The sequence below is a fragment of the Leguminivora glycinivorella genome, chromosome 2, assembly GCF_023078275.1.
Source record: "Leguminivora glycinivorella isolate SPB_JAAS2020 chromosome 2, LegGlyc_1.1, whole genome shotgun sequence".
NCBI classification, from domain to species: domain Eukaryota; kingdom Metazoa; phylum Arthropoda; class Insecta; order Lepidoptera; family Tortricidae; genus Leguminivora; species Leguminivora glycinivorella.
In genome coordinates, this window is record NC_062972.1 from 1193909 (window position 1) to 1210465 (window position 16557).

The 16557-nt window shown below is 37.2% G+C and overlaps 1 protein-coding gene across 1 annotated transcript in view; it reads right to left on the reverse strand.

The window, feature by feature from the left end:
* Positions 1-16557, reverse strand: part of LOC125234762 (protogenin B-like) — a 39199-nt gene that overhangs the window by 12342 nt on the left and 10300 nt on the right. Inside the window, 4 exon segments of the mRNA XM_048141152.1 lie at positions 1014-1108; positions 1762-1956; positions 2275-2362; positions 3796-3960. Of these exon segments, the coding sequence (XP_047997109.1) occupies positions 1014-1108; positions 1762-1956; positions 2275-2362; positions 3796-3960 (543 nt within the window).

Consider the following 16557-nt stretch of genomic DNA (forward strand, 5'->3'; position numbering starts at 1 on the left):
GCGCGTTACAAAACACGGAGAAACTAAAAAGCCAAAAATAATAAACCTTTCAATTCAGATTTCTTATCGTATTGCAATAAGCTAAACATCCAAATTATAAACAAATCAATTATTTTTGTAGTCGGTACCAGACCTGTTCGTCGCCTTGCTATTGCCTGTTTGCCCCACCCAACCATACACAGGCTGGTACCGACTCCAAAAATAATTGATTTGTTTATAATTTGGATGTTTAGCTTATTGCAATACGATAAGAAATCTGAATTGAAAGGTTTATTATTTTTGGCTTTTTAGTTTCTCCGTGTTTTGTAACGCGCTTATTTTTGAAGGCGGTTTTATTTTTTGTTAAAAAGTTTATTTATTTGTTGATTTTTAGTGGTTCCTAGTGATATTATATGTATCAGTCCGAATACATGTACAGTAGTGAAAGAATTATCCTTAAACTCCTAACCATTGAGGAGTTGACCTTCCATCATCAGCTCAGCCACATAAAATTATTACCATCAGACGTAAATACTGGTGTACCTTTGAAAAATAGACTAAAAACATTACATGGAGAAATCGAGGGAACTCTTCAAATGTTATAGGCATAACATTTGAAGAGTTCCCTCGATTTCTCCAGGATCCCATCATCAGACCCTGACTTGGTGCCAATGGGACCATCTCGGGGTTATACCGGTTCGATCAAAAAAAAAATTTTGAAAATCGGTCCACGATTCTCGGAGATATCGAATAACATACATACAAAAAAAAAATAAAAAAAAACATTCAGTCGAATTGAGAACCTCCTCCTTTTTTGAAGTCGGTTAAAAAGAGACTTTCGCTTGTAACTTGTAACTTTCAGCTTTGAGAAATGGGCCACCAGTCTATACAAGTTGTTAGTGTTTCTGAGTAATAGTCTTCACTTTCAAGTCATATTAGCAAATAGCTTGCAGTAGCAAGAAAATGATAGTAATGCGTAGTAAAAATGAGTAAACCTGAAATTTTAGCTGAAAACAATGATATGAAAAGCTTACTTGAAAGCGGTATGGTGTGAGCGCTTTAGGCACGCTGACCACGGCACGAGGGTCTTGCACGGGCGGTCCTAAGGGCATCCCGGTTCCACCAGGTTCTGGAAAAAAGACACATATAGTTACATTTAATACGTTACTGGCGTATAATAATGAACAGCGGCTATTAACTTCTAATACCTAAGTTACAAAACTATACAGAGAAAGGTAGCTTAAACACAGAGTCGTATCAAAAACGATTTAAAAAATGCTAAAACAAACATCGTAGGTATTGAAGTTATCAGCAAGGATTGTCAAAGGTCTACTATCATAGATTAATACCTTGAGAGTGGGTACTGTCTATACCTAAGCACCGGAACCCATCGCACCAATATTTCTTTGGCCCTAGAGGAGCACAAGTAATGTCTTTAGGAACAGGGATAGGAAAAGAAATAGATATAACTATGTAAAATTTCTCTGAAAAATAGATTATTAAGACTGTTAGTTATGGAGGAGCGGGGCATCCCAATACAGGTCTACTTACCTAAAGGGAAGTCCCAACCACTGATGGCAATATTGTAAACCTTTTTCAAGGAAATAAAATATTTTTCAAATATTTTTCATTTTTCATTTTCATTTTTCAGGGATGGCAGGAGGTCCCGCTACGGTCAGCGTCGCCCATGACTGATACGTTTTTGGTGGTAAAAGGTACCCAAGCGAACTTAATACCCAGAAACATGTATTGCATATCTGTTACAATAGCCTATACACATACCTTGAGCTGTAGTATGTACAGTGTAAGCCAATACATCAGTAGGGACAGGAGCCCACCGCACCAGCACTTCTTGGGCCCCCAACGGAGCGCAGGTGATGTCTTGAGGAGCGGCGATTGCTGGTGGACCAGTGACCGTGAGCGTTGCCCATGCTGACGCGACTGACACGTTGTTGCTTGCGAAGCATTGGTATACACCTGCACATATAAAGTTTAGATTTTATTAAAAGACCTTGAGATATTCTTCAATTTAGGCATTTTTTAGAATAGCAACTACCACTAGTTTATAAAGAATGCGTCAGAAGCTCAAAGAAAAGGTTCGTTAATTTTTAGTAAATAAATATATTATTATAAACTTTTTTGAAGTCTTCTGCAAGAATTAGGGTGGACAGGGGTGAAGATGGAAATATGTATATCGCTATTGCTTTTGCATGACCGAAAAGATAATGATCGAGGCAGCATGTGCGTAGAATAATCAATTGTTTGCCACCGACGTAGTATAAAAGAAATATCTACCAGCGTCTTTAGATGTGATGCTGTTGATGACCAGCTCGATCCGCTCCTCATCGCCAGGGTTCAGGAAAGCAGCTTTCCACAATCCAATCTGAAATATTGATTGCTTGATTAGTATTCTAAATTCTCCTACATTCAAAGAGCTTGTCTTCTATAATCTAAAACTGGACTTGGATTCTTATTTTATGTACTAATCTCAAACTACTTAATAGAAAAGTTTATAGAAAAAGAATAGAAAATACTTGTAAAAAAAACATAATGACTGTACTGTATTGATAAACAGTCTTCATGAAAAGCGTGTCAAGCCAACCCACTGATCCACTGCTCATGATAGCTGTTGTATAAGTATTTAAGTAACCTGACAATTTATCTTCTTAGAAAGATTATGAGGTGGCATCTGTTTTGCCAGTACCAAACTCAACTTACCTTTTCTGTAAGAGATATTCTTTAACTCCAAAAACTCACAATTTCTGTAAGAGCCAATGGCACGCCATCCTTGTACCAAGTAATGTTAGGCTCAGGACGGGCAGTAGCTGCACAGTTGAAGCTAATGGTACTGACTCTCATGGCTTCTTTCGACGCCTGTAGTAATATATTCTTTAACATCTAATCACTCACCTTTTCTGTAAGAGCCAATGGCACGCCGTCCTTGTACCAAGTAATATTAGGCTCAGGACGGGCAGTAGCTGCACAGTTGAAGCGAATGGTGCTTGCTCTCGTAGCTTCTTTGGACACCTGTAGTGACATATTCCTTAACTCTTAAACACTCACCTTTTCTGTAAGAGCCAATGGCACGCCGTCCTTGTACCAAGTAATGTCAGGACGGCCAGTAGCTGTACAGTTGACACGAATGGTGCTGGCTCTCGTAGCTTCTTTGGACACCTGTAGTGATATATTCCTTAACTCTTAAACACTCACCTTTTCTGTAAGAGCCAATGGCACGCCGTCCTTGTACCAAGTAATGTTAGGACGGCCAGTAGCTGTACAGTTGACACGAATGGTGCTGGCTCTCGTAGCTTCTTTGGACACCTGTAGTGATATATTCCTTAACTCTTAAACACTCACCTTTTCTGTAAGAGCCAATGGCACGCCGTCCTTGTACCAAGTAATGTTAGGCTCAGGTCGACCAGTAGCTGTACACTTGAAGCGAATGGTGCTTGCTCTCGTAGCTTCTTTGGACACCTGTAGTGATATATTCCTTAACTCTTAAACACTCACCTTTTCTGTAAGAGCCAATGGTACGCCGTCCTTGTACCAAGTAATGTTAGGCTCAGGTCGACCAGTAGCTGTACAGTTGAAGCGAATGGTGCTTGCTCTCGTAGCTTCTTTGGACACCTGTAGTAATATATTCCTTAACTCTTAAACACTTGCCTTTTCTGTAAGAGCCAATGGCACGCCGTCCTTGTACCAAGTAATGTTAGGCTCAGGTCGACCAGTAGCTGTACAGTTGAAGCGAATGGTGCTTGCTCTCGTAGCTTCTTTGGACACCTGTAGTGATATATTCCTTAACTCTTAAACACTCACCTTTTCTGTAAGAGCCAATGGTACGCCGTCCTTGTACCAAGTAATGTTAGGCTCAGGTCGGCCAGTAGCTGTACAGTTGAAGCGGATGGTGCTGGCTCTCATGGCTTCTTTCGACACCGGGGGCAGAGTGATGTTGACAGGTCTGGTCACTGTCACGTTGTATATCTGGCGACAAAAATATATCATTATTAGGATCCCTTTGTTTGACATAATGATTTGCCAGATTAACATTAATTAGTCCTAATTCTGAAACGGTTAACTTTTGCCAACAAACCATATTCTGGTTTGGCAGAAGTTGTGAGTTAGTGTTAAGTTTTAAGTTTGAATAAGTACCTAAGCATTCATTTCATTTCAAACATTTATTTCATTTAATTTTTAGGGCGTTTTTGTTTGGGTCATCTAATAGATATTAGGTTTGTTTTATACGCTAATTCTAATCCTGAAAAGTTATACGCGTTTCTGTGAAAAACCAAATTATGACTAACAAAAATATGGATAAACGATACGTTATGGCAGACTTTATGGAAAGTTGGAAACCAATAGAGAGCCATAATTATTATCTAGTACGCTATCATAATTTTAATGTGGCAGAAATCTGAAGGGTATTTAACTTTTTGAGAAGCAGAAACCTCTGCAATCGATGCAGGCTTAGAATAAATTTGAAATGCAAAATGACTTAAACTTGATAATATTATTGAACCCAGAGGCCAAGAGTTCACGAGTTCATATCTCACGCAAAGAATTATATTATATATATCGTTGTCTGAGTACCCACAACACAAGCCTTCTTGAGCTTACTGTGGGCCTCAGTCAATCTGTGTAAGAAATGTCGTATAATATTTATTTATTTATTCTTAAATTTATTCTAAGGTTAGAACAGATATCTTCAATGCAACCGATGTAGGTTTTTTTCTATCATCAAGCTATACTCCGTCGGACCAGAGTCGTTAAATGTTATCGTACCATCCACAGTATAAGTGACATTTTACTAAAATATGTTTCACCCATGTACCCATAAAACTTAAAAAGGAAATGCCGCAGGCTTGCCTTAAAATAATAATATAGGTACTTAGGTAGTTAAATAACGTTGACATACGATAACAATATATATCTCTTTTCTTATAAAGACCACCGAGGTCGTACTTACGTTTTATTTTGTCAATTTACTTCCATAAAATTACCATAATGTAAAATCAGAAACATAAACGTTTAATATCAAAGATCGTAATTTTTTAACGGCGTGGTTATATTAAAAGGATCCGACCACCGATTCTCCACACAAATGTAAGTTGTATATATTTTCCTCTCTTAATATAATATTAAATAATAACTAGCTTATGCCCGCAGCTTCGCTCGCGTTAAATTTCTTAAATTACGGAATGCTCCATACACCCCCCATTTTAGGGTAGTGGGGGTTAGAAAGAGATAAAAACCGGCCAAGGCGTGTCGGGCCACGCTCAGTGTAGGGTTCCGTAGTTTTCCGTATTTTTCTCAAAAACTACTGAATCTATCAAGTTCAAAACAATTTTTTTGGAAAGTCTTTATAAAGTTCTACTTTTGCGATTTTTTTCATATTTTTTAAACAATATCTGGGCGACCGAGCTTCGCTCGGTTCTATTTTAATATATCACGTCTTTAGATAAAAAAAAAACTCTTATAAATACAAAAACAAAAAAAAAGACAAAAAACAAAAACTTAATTTCTGACCGGGATTCGAAACCCTGACACCTACGATCTATCTGCGTACATTAGACCGACCTCGTGCGACTGAGCTAAGCGGAATCGATGCGCGCGCGGCGAAATTAAGGACCATATTTTACGTTTACAAATGCGAAAGAAAAACTCATGAAAACTCGAAAATTCGCGTTTTCCGGGATCTAAGGCTACGCTAGATCGATTTTTCACCCCCGAAAACCCCCACAAAACAAATTTCAGCGAAATCGTTAGAGCGGTTCCGAGATCGTCGGTATATATAAATAAATAAATAAATAAATAAATAAATAAATATATAAATATACAAAATTGCTCGTTTAATAGTATAAGATATGGTTCAAAAGTTAGGGGGGGGGGCACTTTTTTTTTCCTTTAGGAGCGAATATTTCCGAAAATATTGATATTATCAAAAAACGATCTTAGTAAACCTAATTCATTTTTTTTAAATACCTATCCAACAACATATCACACGTTGGGGTTGGAATGAAAAAAAATATCAGCCCCCACTTTACAGGTAGGGGGGGTACCCTAATAAAACATTTTTTGTATAACTACATATTAAACTGACCTCCAACGTTTCAAGGACGGCGTTGTCCCCGTGGTCTCGGAGAAGACTGGCTTGAAATGACATCAACACCTTCTGACAGCCGCGCGAGTTTTTCGAACTACCCGCACTTGGTTTTGATTATCAACTTGAACTGTTTGCGCACTAGGGATGTTACTCTGTCGACATACAACACTGACGATATTCGATTTAACGACTGTTGATATTATTTTCCGCTTACACTTATTAATGACAGGATTCCATGTGGATGAGATCCTAAAACCTTCGTCCCGATTGAAATTGCGATGTTTTTTGATTCCAATGGCTTCACGCACTTCTCTACTGTAGAAATGGCGTTCCGTGGAAAGGACTTTAGGGTCATGTAGTTCGATCCAGTGGTTTGGTCCTAACTCTAACAAATGTTCAGCCACGGCAGACTTGTTGACCTGACGATTTTTCACAGCCGCGATGTGCTCCTTTACCCTTTCTTCTATGGTGCGCTTAATTTCTCCAATGTAGGAGCTACCACAACTGCAATAAATTTTATAAACGCCAGGTGATTGAAACGGTATTAACGTCCTTAGGTGATCTTAGGCTTCCTGCAACTTTGGATAATGGCGTGTACACCGTCTTTATAGAGTACTTTCCAAGTACTGTACCAACCTTATCCGTCACACCTTTAACATACGGCAGAAATGCCGGTTGTCTGGACACCTCAGGACGTTTCCCCCTTGCCTTCCGTCTAGGTTGCCACTTTTTATTCTTGTGACAACTCAATATGTGACAACTCATCCTTCAAATATTCAGGATCACACAGATCATGCGCTCTATTCACCAGCGATGAGACAACTGACTGCAGGTGGCGCGGGTGGTGGTGAGACAGGGCATTCAAATACCTGTCAGTGTGCGTAGGCTTTCTGTAAACAGTGTGAGTTAGGGTTCCGTCCATTCGACCAATCACTTTCACGTCTAAGAACGGCAAACTGCGCTGTGATTCTAATTCGTACGTAAACTTAGTCCTTGGATGAATAGAATTAAGATATTGGAGAAGTTGCTCCACCTCCTGCTTACCACCCTTCATAATACAGAAAACATCATCCACATATCGCTTCCACAACTTCACTGCCTTAGGCTGCAGATCTACACTGGCCTCGATATGCTCCATCCATAATAATATCGACAGTCGTTAAATCGAATATCGTCAGTGTTGTATGCTGTCGACATAATACACAGTAACATCCCTAGTGCGCAAACAGTTCAAGTTGATAATCAAAACCAAGTGCGGGTAGTTCGAAAAACTCGCGCGGCTGTCAGAAGGTGTTGATGTCATTTCAAGCCAGTCTTCTCCGAGACCACGGGGACAACGCCGTCCTTGAAACGTTGGAGGTCAGTTTAATTTATGTAGTTATACGCGATTAAGTCCCGATTTTAAAAATAATTATATTGATGTAAAATACCCTATAATGGACGGTGATGCCATTATGGACAAAAACACACACAACACAAATCCTTAAAAATAAGTATCTAAGATTAGTTTTTAAAAACTGACGGCAATGAACCATAAACTAGAGTTGTAGAGCTGTTTCATTTTGAAGTTTCAATTAATTTGGTTATTTCTGAAGGATTTGGCGACAAGATAAAATTGACCAGTTTACAAAAAAAAATATCAAGACGAATTCTTAGTAGTGTTGCTAAGAGAGTTGAGTTCATGTATAAAATAATAAAAAAATAATACTCGGTGTAAACTTGAATGAGTTTTACTTACTGCATTAAGCATGAGGTAAGGTATAAAACATGCTAGTTTATTACTCCAAAGATATAAAAGAAATAGCATTATTTTGCGAGTGTCCATTACTGGAACCGAACAACTGCGTACCTCCTATGATGGACAAGGAACAATTTACAAAACCAAAATTTACAAGATACAATCCTATGTTAAAATAACCCAAACTAATTTTATTTATGGTATGTAAAATTGACTCATTGAGTATCAGTTGGCTTTAAAAGTAAAATTTTAAACTTATTTCACTGTCCATAATGGGGGATCCATTACTGGAGAACTGCCGTCCATAATTGGAGAAAAAACACCTAGTTTTAATTTGTTAGCTATGAAGAAACCAATAGGAGTATCTATTCTGCAATATGCTTGAAGTGTAAAAAAAGGATAGGACATTCAAGATTTACCACGCTTAGTGGTAGAATTTTTACATTTATCCGTGAAATATCAAAAACAGGCGAAAATTTTTCTTAAACTGTCCATGATTGGGTCCGTTACCTTAGTACCAAATTTCAGCTTTCTAGTGCTAACGGTTACTGAGATTATCCGCGGACGGACGGACGGACGGACAGACCGACATGGCGAAACTATAAGGCTTCCTAGTTGACTACGGAACCCTAAAAAATAGCGTATGTTACTCTCCACCCCTTCAATTATCTCCAATTAAAAAATAACGTCAATTCGTTGCTCCGTTTTGCCGTGAAAGACGGACAAACAAACAGACACACACACTTTCCCATTTATAATATTAGAATTGATTAGTATTTAGTATGGATATATTAATTATTTTCTTTTTTTTATTTAACTTTTATTGCACAACATGAAGTACAAATGGCGAATTTAAAATCTTTATCTACCAATCAACCACAGAGGCAAACTTGTTGAATTTAATTGCCAAAAACATGTATTTTATCAGCCAAAAACATGTAAAATTTTGTATGAAAACCATTTTTCGCTCCTAATAGGGAGGGAAAAAAACAACAGTTATTAGGTATGTAAAACCGGTCGTCTCGTTTCTTGTTAAAATTACTAGTAAATTAAAACGGTTGCTTCTTTTGATGCCAAGTTAATTGTGTAGAAATTTTCGATTAAACGGTTGAGGAAAATGATGGATTAAAACCGGCCAAGAGCGTGTCGGGCCACGCTCAGTGTAGGGTTCCGTAGTTTTCAGTATTTTTCTCAAAAACTACTGAACCTATCAAGTTCAAAACAATTTTCCTAGAAAGTCTTTATAAAGTTCTACTTTTGTGATTTTTTTCATATTTTTTAAACATATGGTTCAAAAGTTAGAGGGGGGGGGACGCACTTTTTTTTCCTTTAGGAGCGATTATTTCCGAAAATATTAATATTATCAAAAAACTATCTTAGGAAACCCTTATTCATTTTTGAATACCTATCCAACAATATATCACATGTTGGGGTTGGAATGAAAAAAAATATCAGCCCCCACTTTACATGTAGGGGGGGTACCCTAATAAAACATTTTTTTCCATTTTTTATTTTTGCACTTTGTCGGCGTGATTGATATACATATTGGTACCAAATTTAAGCTTTCTAGTGCTAACGGTTACTGAGATTATCCGCGGACGGACGGACGGACGGACGGACGGACGGACGGACGGACGGACGGACGGACGGACATACATGGCGAAACTATAAGGGTTCCTAGTTGACTACGGAACCCTAAAAAAGAGATTATATTAAGCTGGGTTATTTTTGCTCAAAAATATTGGATAATTAAGAAAACTCCATTTGTAAACAGTATTACTCTAGATTATAACCTAAAAACAAAATTTAAATTTTAAAAATAAAAACCCTGAGTAATAGTGGACTGATTTGCATCAAACAATGACAAATCGTCACTACTTTTAAAAAACTTGTATCTTCGTGTGTCAATGAAAAGAAAATTGTAGTAAGTATGGATGGAATGCATATAGACTTAGTGCGTTTTAACTTTGAGGAGCAGCGTGAGATACGAGACTTTTTAAAAGTAGTGACGAAATTCACCCCTCGTATGCGGCCTGTCAATTTTGATCATTGAAAATACGACCTTGACATTTAAAACAATACCTCTAGATTAAAATTCCCACGCACGGATCCGTGTCTAAGCATACGAAGGGTTCAGCTTTCAAACCAAAGTAACCTTACAGCAAGACCGACCGACACGTCAAACTTATATTATAACACTCCTTCGTTTTTGCGTCGTGAGTTAAAATTAAATTTCATTAATCGTATTTCACACTTTGTTATAAAATACAATATTTTAATTAGCTGTAGGTGTCGTTTTCCGGATTAATGAAGCTACAATGTAAACAATAATGCCTATTTACATCGCTTATTTATAATTAAGGGCTGGTTTTTCAATCGCCAGATAAATAATATGTGTCAGATAAATGTTAGCTGTCATTGTCATTTATATGTGTGATGAAAAGGATAGTGATAACTTTATCTGGTATATTTGTCTGGCGACTGAAAAACCGGCCCTTAAAGCAATATCTTCGAATCTTACACGTGTCGTTGTGTCACGTGTTTCGACAATCACCATTTAAATAAGTCAAGGTTAGATTTATGGTAAGGTGCTCACAGTAGGGCTAGCACATGATAGTCGCGAGAGTATGTCGCCGCGAGATAGACTACCCGTCCTTATGTCATTAATACAATTAGACAAAGACATATTTATATCCCGCGGCGACATGCTCTCGCGACAATCATGGGCTAGACCTACAGATTCATGAAAAGTAAACAGAACAAGCGCCAAGAACAGTAGGTAGAGGACATCAAACTGATCAAGTTTCAGTGCCACAAATAATGAGTTCAAAGAACCGAAGAAGACCGAAATTTTCTAATGCAGTGACAGGTTGCAAAAAGGCATCGCCGCCACACCGCAATTGCACCCTAAACCCCACGGTCGACTTCTGAGACATCCACGGTAGGAAAGGGTATAAATAAGTAGTGAATCTGAATTTAAGCCGTCTTCACATAAATTTGTTAAAAATTGAAATCAATTTACATAATAGTACTTACATACGATACGATACAAGTGCGATAAACAAGAAATTCGAAATGAGTGGCGATATATTAAAACACAAACGTAGAGAGTATTTTAAATCGACACGAGTTGAGAATTACTTATTCGCACATGTATCATACAATGTATTACAGTATCGCACAATGTATAATATTATGTACCACAGAACTAAATCAAGATAGAAGGAAAATGCTCGGCGATTAACAGCGAAACCGAGCGTGTAACGTTTTGTGTCGAGCCTATGACGTCACGAGTGTACTTTAGTGATGGGAACGTTGTCGCCGCGTAACCTATTCGATCGATTGTGGAGGTTGCTTGCGGGATGCCCGCCGAAGTTAAAAATATCGGATGTTCATCTTCGTTGTGAAATGAAGTAAGTATATACCTGTATTCGTGTGATGACAAACAATTCACTAGTAGGTATATAATTTGCCTAAGGCCAGGAACAAAGATTTTAGTAGGTAGATATTAATACTAGTTAATATTTCGTAATATTTTTAAGAAAATCGACCATGTACTCACTTCATTATCCTCATGTTATTTGTTACAACTTTTAGTAATATGTATATAAATATAATTAACCATTAACACATTTTTAGAGTTATTTTTATTCATAATAAATATAGAGCGTATTATGTTTGTATTTGTTTTTCTGCCGACCACAAATTCAACGTTAATACCGTAACTGTAACCTATTTTAAAGTTAAATTTACTTTTCACTCGTACTTTATAAATGTATAGTTTCATAACAATATAAAAACATAATTATAATTTCCACTGCTTCGCAAAATCGATTTAAATCGAATAAGGAAATCGCAGCATACATGACGATATAGTTCCGTGGTGCACCACTATTCTTAAGTTCGACGTGAGTTCGACGGACAAAATAACAAATCTACCTTCACTTTGTCTCGACAGTTTGAATAGCCTATTTTTATATCGCTTGTTTTAAACGCACGCCAAGTCGGACTCGTCAAATTAAAGCCGCAATGGAAAACTAGTTTGACGGCCGTACGTCAGCTAATGTTTTGATGATAAAAATAGGAAAATCGTGTTTTTTATTTAATAAAAAATATTTTAGGACAAATGGTACTTACCGATGATAGGAAATACTTTGTTTAACACTCTTGCTTTTATTGGTGGTGTTTGAACAGTTAATTATCGAATACCGACCCATTTTGTATTTTTCACTGTATGTCACTCGCGGGCAGCGGTCGGGAGCAGACTGACTTGCGCGGCGAACAATGTCGCTCGCTATTTAACTTTTCCGCACGCGAAGTAGATACACTTTTTCCTTCTATCTTGATTTAGTTCTGTGTTATGTACAGTAAAATTAATAAAAATGAAAGTAGGTAGGTACTTTATAGGAGGTATTTGGCGAATCAAAGCGCATGTGGCCAAGCTTTTCTTCTTCGAATTCGCCGTTTTTTTTTAACCCCGACGCAAAAACGACGGGGTGTTATAAGTTTCACGTGTCTGTCTGTGTGTGTGTGTCTGTCTGTCTGTCTGTTTGTCTATCTGTCTGTCTGTCTGTCTGTCTGTTTGTCTGTGTGTGTGTCTGTCTGTGGCATCGTAGCTCCCGAACGGATGAACCAATTTGGATTTAGTTTTTTTTGTCTGAAAGCTGAGTAAGTCGGGAGTGTTCTTAGCCATGTTTCATGAAAATCGGTCTACTACGGGTTTTTTTCACAATTTGAATTTTGTGGTTAGGTTATTCATCGCTTGTTTACGTATTATAGTGAACAAAAGATAAATGATATTGATACTTGACAGACAAGTACCAATACGAGTCACGAGTAAAAATACAAATCAACAGGGTATTTTATCAAGCTTCCTAGAATTCGTTGAGGTTACTCGTGCGAAATAATTTATGTTAAGGGGACCACCTCAAAGGAGCAAAATATTCACAGACTTAGTAATTAGACGACGCAAGTAATAACACAGTTTGCGCAGCATATTTAAGTACCACCTCCCTGCCCTATTTGCTAGGCCGCTTACTGCGTTCTTCGTTATCCATAAAGAAGCATAGAACATGAATAATCGTCTATGAAAACTTCTAGCAAGCTAGCACGGTCGCATGATATAGCCTATCGCGTCAGTGCCTTCTTTTCGCACTAATAGCACTATTTGTAAGTGCGCTAAGGATACACCGACTCGATAGGCTAGGCTACACTAGCGTGCTAGGCCCGATGCCTTCCTTGAATTTTTTGTTAGTCCAGGTACAAACTAATTAATGCAAATACATATAAATATTATTTATATGTGATTGGTATTTTACTCTCGTGTCTGCCAATATTAGTAGATATAGCCTGTCAACCAAATTTTGGCAGTAGCAATGTACATCAAACTAAAGTATGGTATCCCTATGAAACGAACAAAAACCAGCAATGTACGTCGAACAGCCACAGATATTTTTTTTTCAATGGGCTCGCTCCTTCCTTACGAATTAGATAATGTATTAAAAAGGGACGGATATGTGCTAGTTATTTCTCTTTTTGGTACGACGGAAATTTTCACAGATAAGATCCAAATGACACGCGAATTTCCACCGATTTTCAAAACTAGTGTTGCTAGCCCGCGATTTTTCAAATTTGCCGCCTTTTTCTAGTGACAAGATTTGGTTGACGGTCTATATGAATCTATTCATACATTTTACGACGTCTTATAAGTATCAACATTAAAATAATAAGTACATATAAAATTATATTAGTTACGGCAGCTGCTACTAATTACTATTAATAATAAGGCAGGTGCTAGGTAGATACAGGGAATTGTGTAAGAATGGTATGACAATCGTAAAATTAATTAACTTATGAAATTATCGTTATGTAGTAAAGATGACAAGGTTTCATAATGACCTACAGTATTGTCAATATATAATCTATTCATCGATAAATTGTCGAAATTAGTAATAAACATGGCTGTTATAGGTATATTTAGGTTAGGTATGGACAGGCACATAACATTGTTACGTATTATGTATTGTGTTACTAATTGTAAGCGCGTTGTCACATTATCCGATCTGATATCGGATGTCGGACCGATATCGATATATTTACACCGCCATCTTTGAATTTTCCCTTTGAAATCCTTCCGATCGGACAACGTGAAAACGCACTTATGGTGAAATTGCTTTTAAAAAATTGGCAGTGTTTGTAAAACTTCTGAAATTGGGACATAAGTGGTATTTTGAAATAACTAAAGTAAGAGCAGTAGCATGATTTAGTGAAGTTGGAAATAACTAAGTTAAAATATAAATAAAGTGAAACAGATGAATAAAAGAAAAATTAACGAATCCGCCATTGGAGAAGCCGGTGAAGGCGGGATGCTGATCGGCGTAAGTATTTAGCACTCGCGGCTAATGCCATGAACTCCTAAGCCACTCCGTCAAGGTGGCACCCGCCATATTTGTTCTGTTACCTATATTATACCACATTACTAAGACTAGGTATCATAAACTATCTGTAAGTAGCTATGAACGGTTGCACCTCCTACACAAGATAAAAATATTTAGATTTGTTGTCCAAGTTGTGACAAAGTTACGTAAAAACGAACGCACCTATGCGTTGTCTATTAAGGTGTGTCTTTGATGATTTTCAAGATAAGTATTTATCAAACATGTTTATCGAATACCCTTAGGAAATATTTGAAGGAAATTAAACCTTCGAGTAAAATGTCTGATTCTTATTGAAGATACAAAATAACAAGAACGAGAGATATTGGTTAAATACAAAAAAATAATTGGTGGTACGCCTATAGGTTACGCGAATCGCACACCTTGTTAGATGGCGCCACATCTGTAAATTAGCATTTTTAATCTTTTTCTGGAGTGATGTGATCTTGCGACAGGCTTATCCGGTTCTCAACTTTTCGTTTAGACTGGTTTTTCCTATATCTATGTTAAACTCTCAATCTATAAGCTCCGGTTTCCATGTAATGCTATGCTTACTATCGGAATTTCCAACCCACACAGGTTTTATTTACGGAATAGGTACCTAAATTATTAGCTATTAAGTGGAAATACAGCCTTTATTGAGAGCTATTTAAAGACATTCAAAAGATATCTAAATAAAAGAGATGTTTTGAGACCGTAAACAAGAATATTATGTAACTTAGCCCTTAAACGTGTCTAAATTTTAATATCAGATTGAAAAGAAATATAACAAGATGTGATTTTTATTTTCGTACGTGACTTTTTATCATACCACGTGTAACGGGAAAATTATCAGAACCCGAAAAACTAAACTCCGCGAAAGGTAGTCTGGCTCTGTCGCGCCAATACGCAAGATCGATAGAGACAGATATCTACGAGCGTTTCGTTTTGTGAGCGTTTGTGCATTCGGCTACGCACGCTGTTCTCGGTATTTCGTTATATTTAACAAGGTTGGTAACAGCGGATATATATCGTTATAATTATTAGCCCTTTATCACCGGCTGCTGAGCAAAGGCCTCTCTTGTAGTACTAACAGTAACACCCTTAAGGGTGCTATCCAAAAAAAACGTCAAAAGAATGTAAAATTGATAGTTTTAGTCGGTGAAATACTACACTTTCCGTTATCCAATAGATTTATTTAATTCAAGTTTCAGTTAGAGCATCTTATTATCTTGGTTTTTATAAGACTGGATTTTTGAAAACTCACTAAATTAATTATGAATTTTTCTTTAATGCACGTTTAGAAAAACTCACGTATAGAGCTGAATTAGTCGATCTTATTTGTAAAATTTGGACAATTTTGAATACTAAACCAGGTAAATTTATAATTCGTATATCTTGTACTACAATCTTCTCAGACTACTTTTTTATTATAAGGTTTTGAAAAAGTGTAAACGAGGCTAAGACGAATTCAATTTTTTTTCAGAAATTACCTAAAATTAAGTGACCATTTCTTTAAAAATCTAGGTTGTCTGGAAGAGATCGCTCTTTAGCGATAAGACCGCCTCTTGTTTTACCTCTTAAGTTGTTGTTTATACTTGCTATGTTGTTTCGTGTATTGAGGTGTGCAATAAAGAGTATTTGTATTGTATTGTATCTACATCACATCGAAGTAATTTTTGTACTTAATTAATCTGCAACGTTTACTTAAATTGCTGTTATGCCTTAGTGATTATAAATTGCTATTATTTATTTTTGGCAATCTTTTGAAAACGAGCCTTCACCGGTACAATTATTACCACTTTTGGGCATTTTTTCATATTTTGTTAGACCAAGTAGAAAAAGTCCTATAATGTGATATATATTTGTAAACAACTCGCAAAGCCCTTTAATTTGATACCACACACGGTATGATCAAACGCTCGGTTGCGATTTCACTGTTTTTCACACGAAAGCCCTCTTAACTAACCATCGGTAGACTTGATTCAAATGTATAGCTAACAGTGTTGCCGATGGTACGCCACTTGTCCCGGTCCTGAATTAATCTCATCCAATTGTGCCCCGCAATTTTCCGGATGTCGTCCACCCAACGAGCCAACGGACATCTGTAAGGCTCACTTGCACCAACCACTTAACTCAGGGTTAGTGGGCTGTCATCTGTCAAATTCCATATAAAATGGTGGGTTAACCCTCCATTTTCGTTGGTGCAAGTGGCCCTAAGTGGCCACCATTCCGTTAACATTTTAGTCCACTTGCCATCGCTCTGATTCGGTACCGTACGATTAGGTGTCCGACAACCTTAATAGCCCATAATATAGTTTGTTACA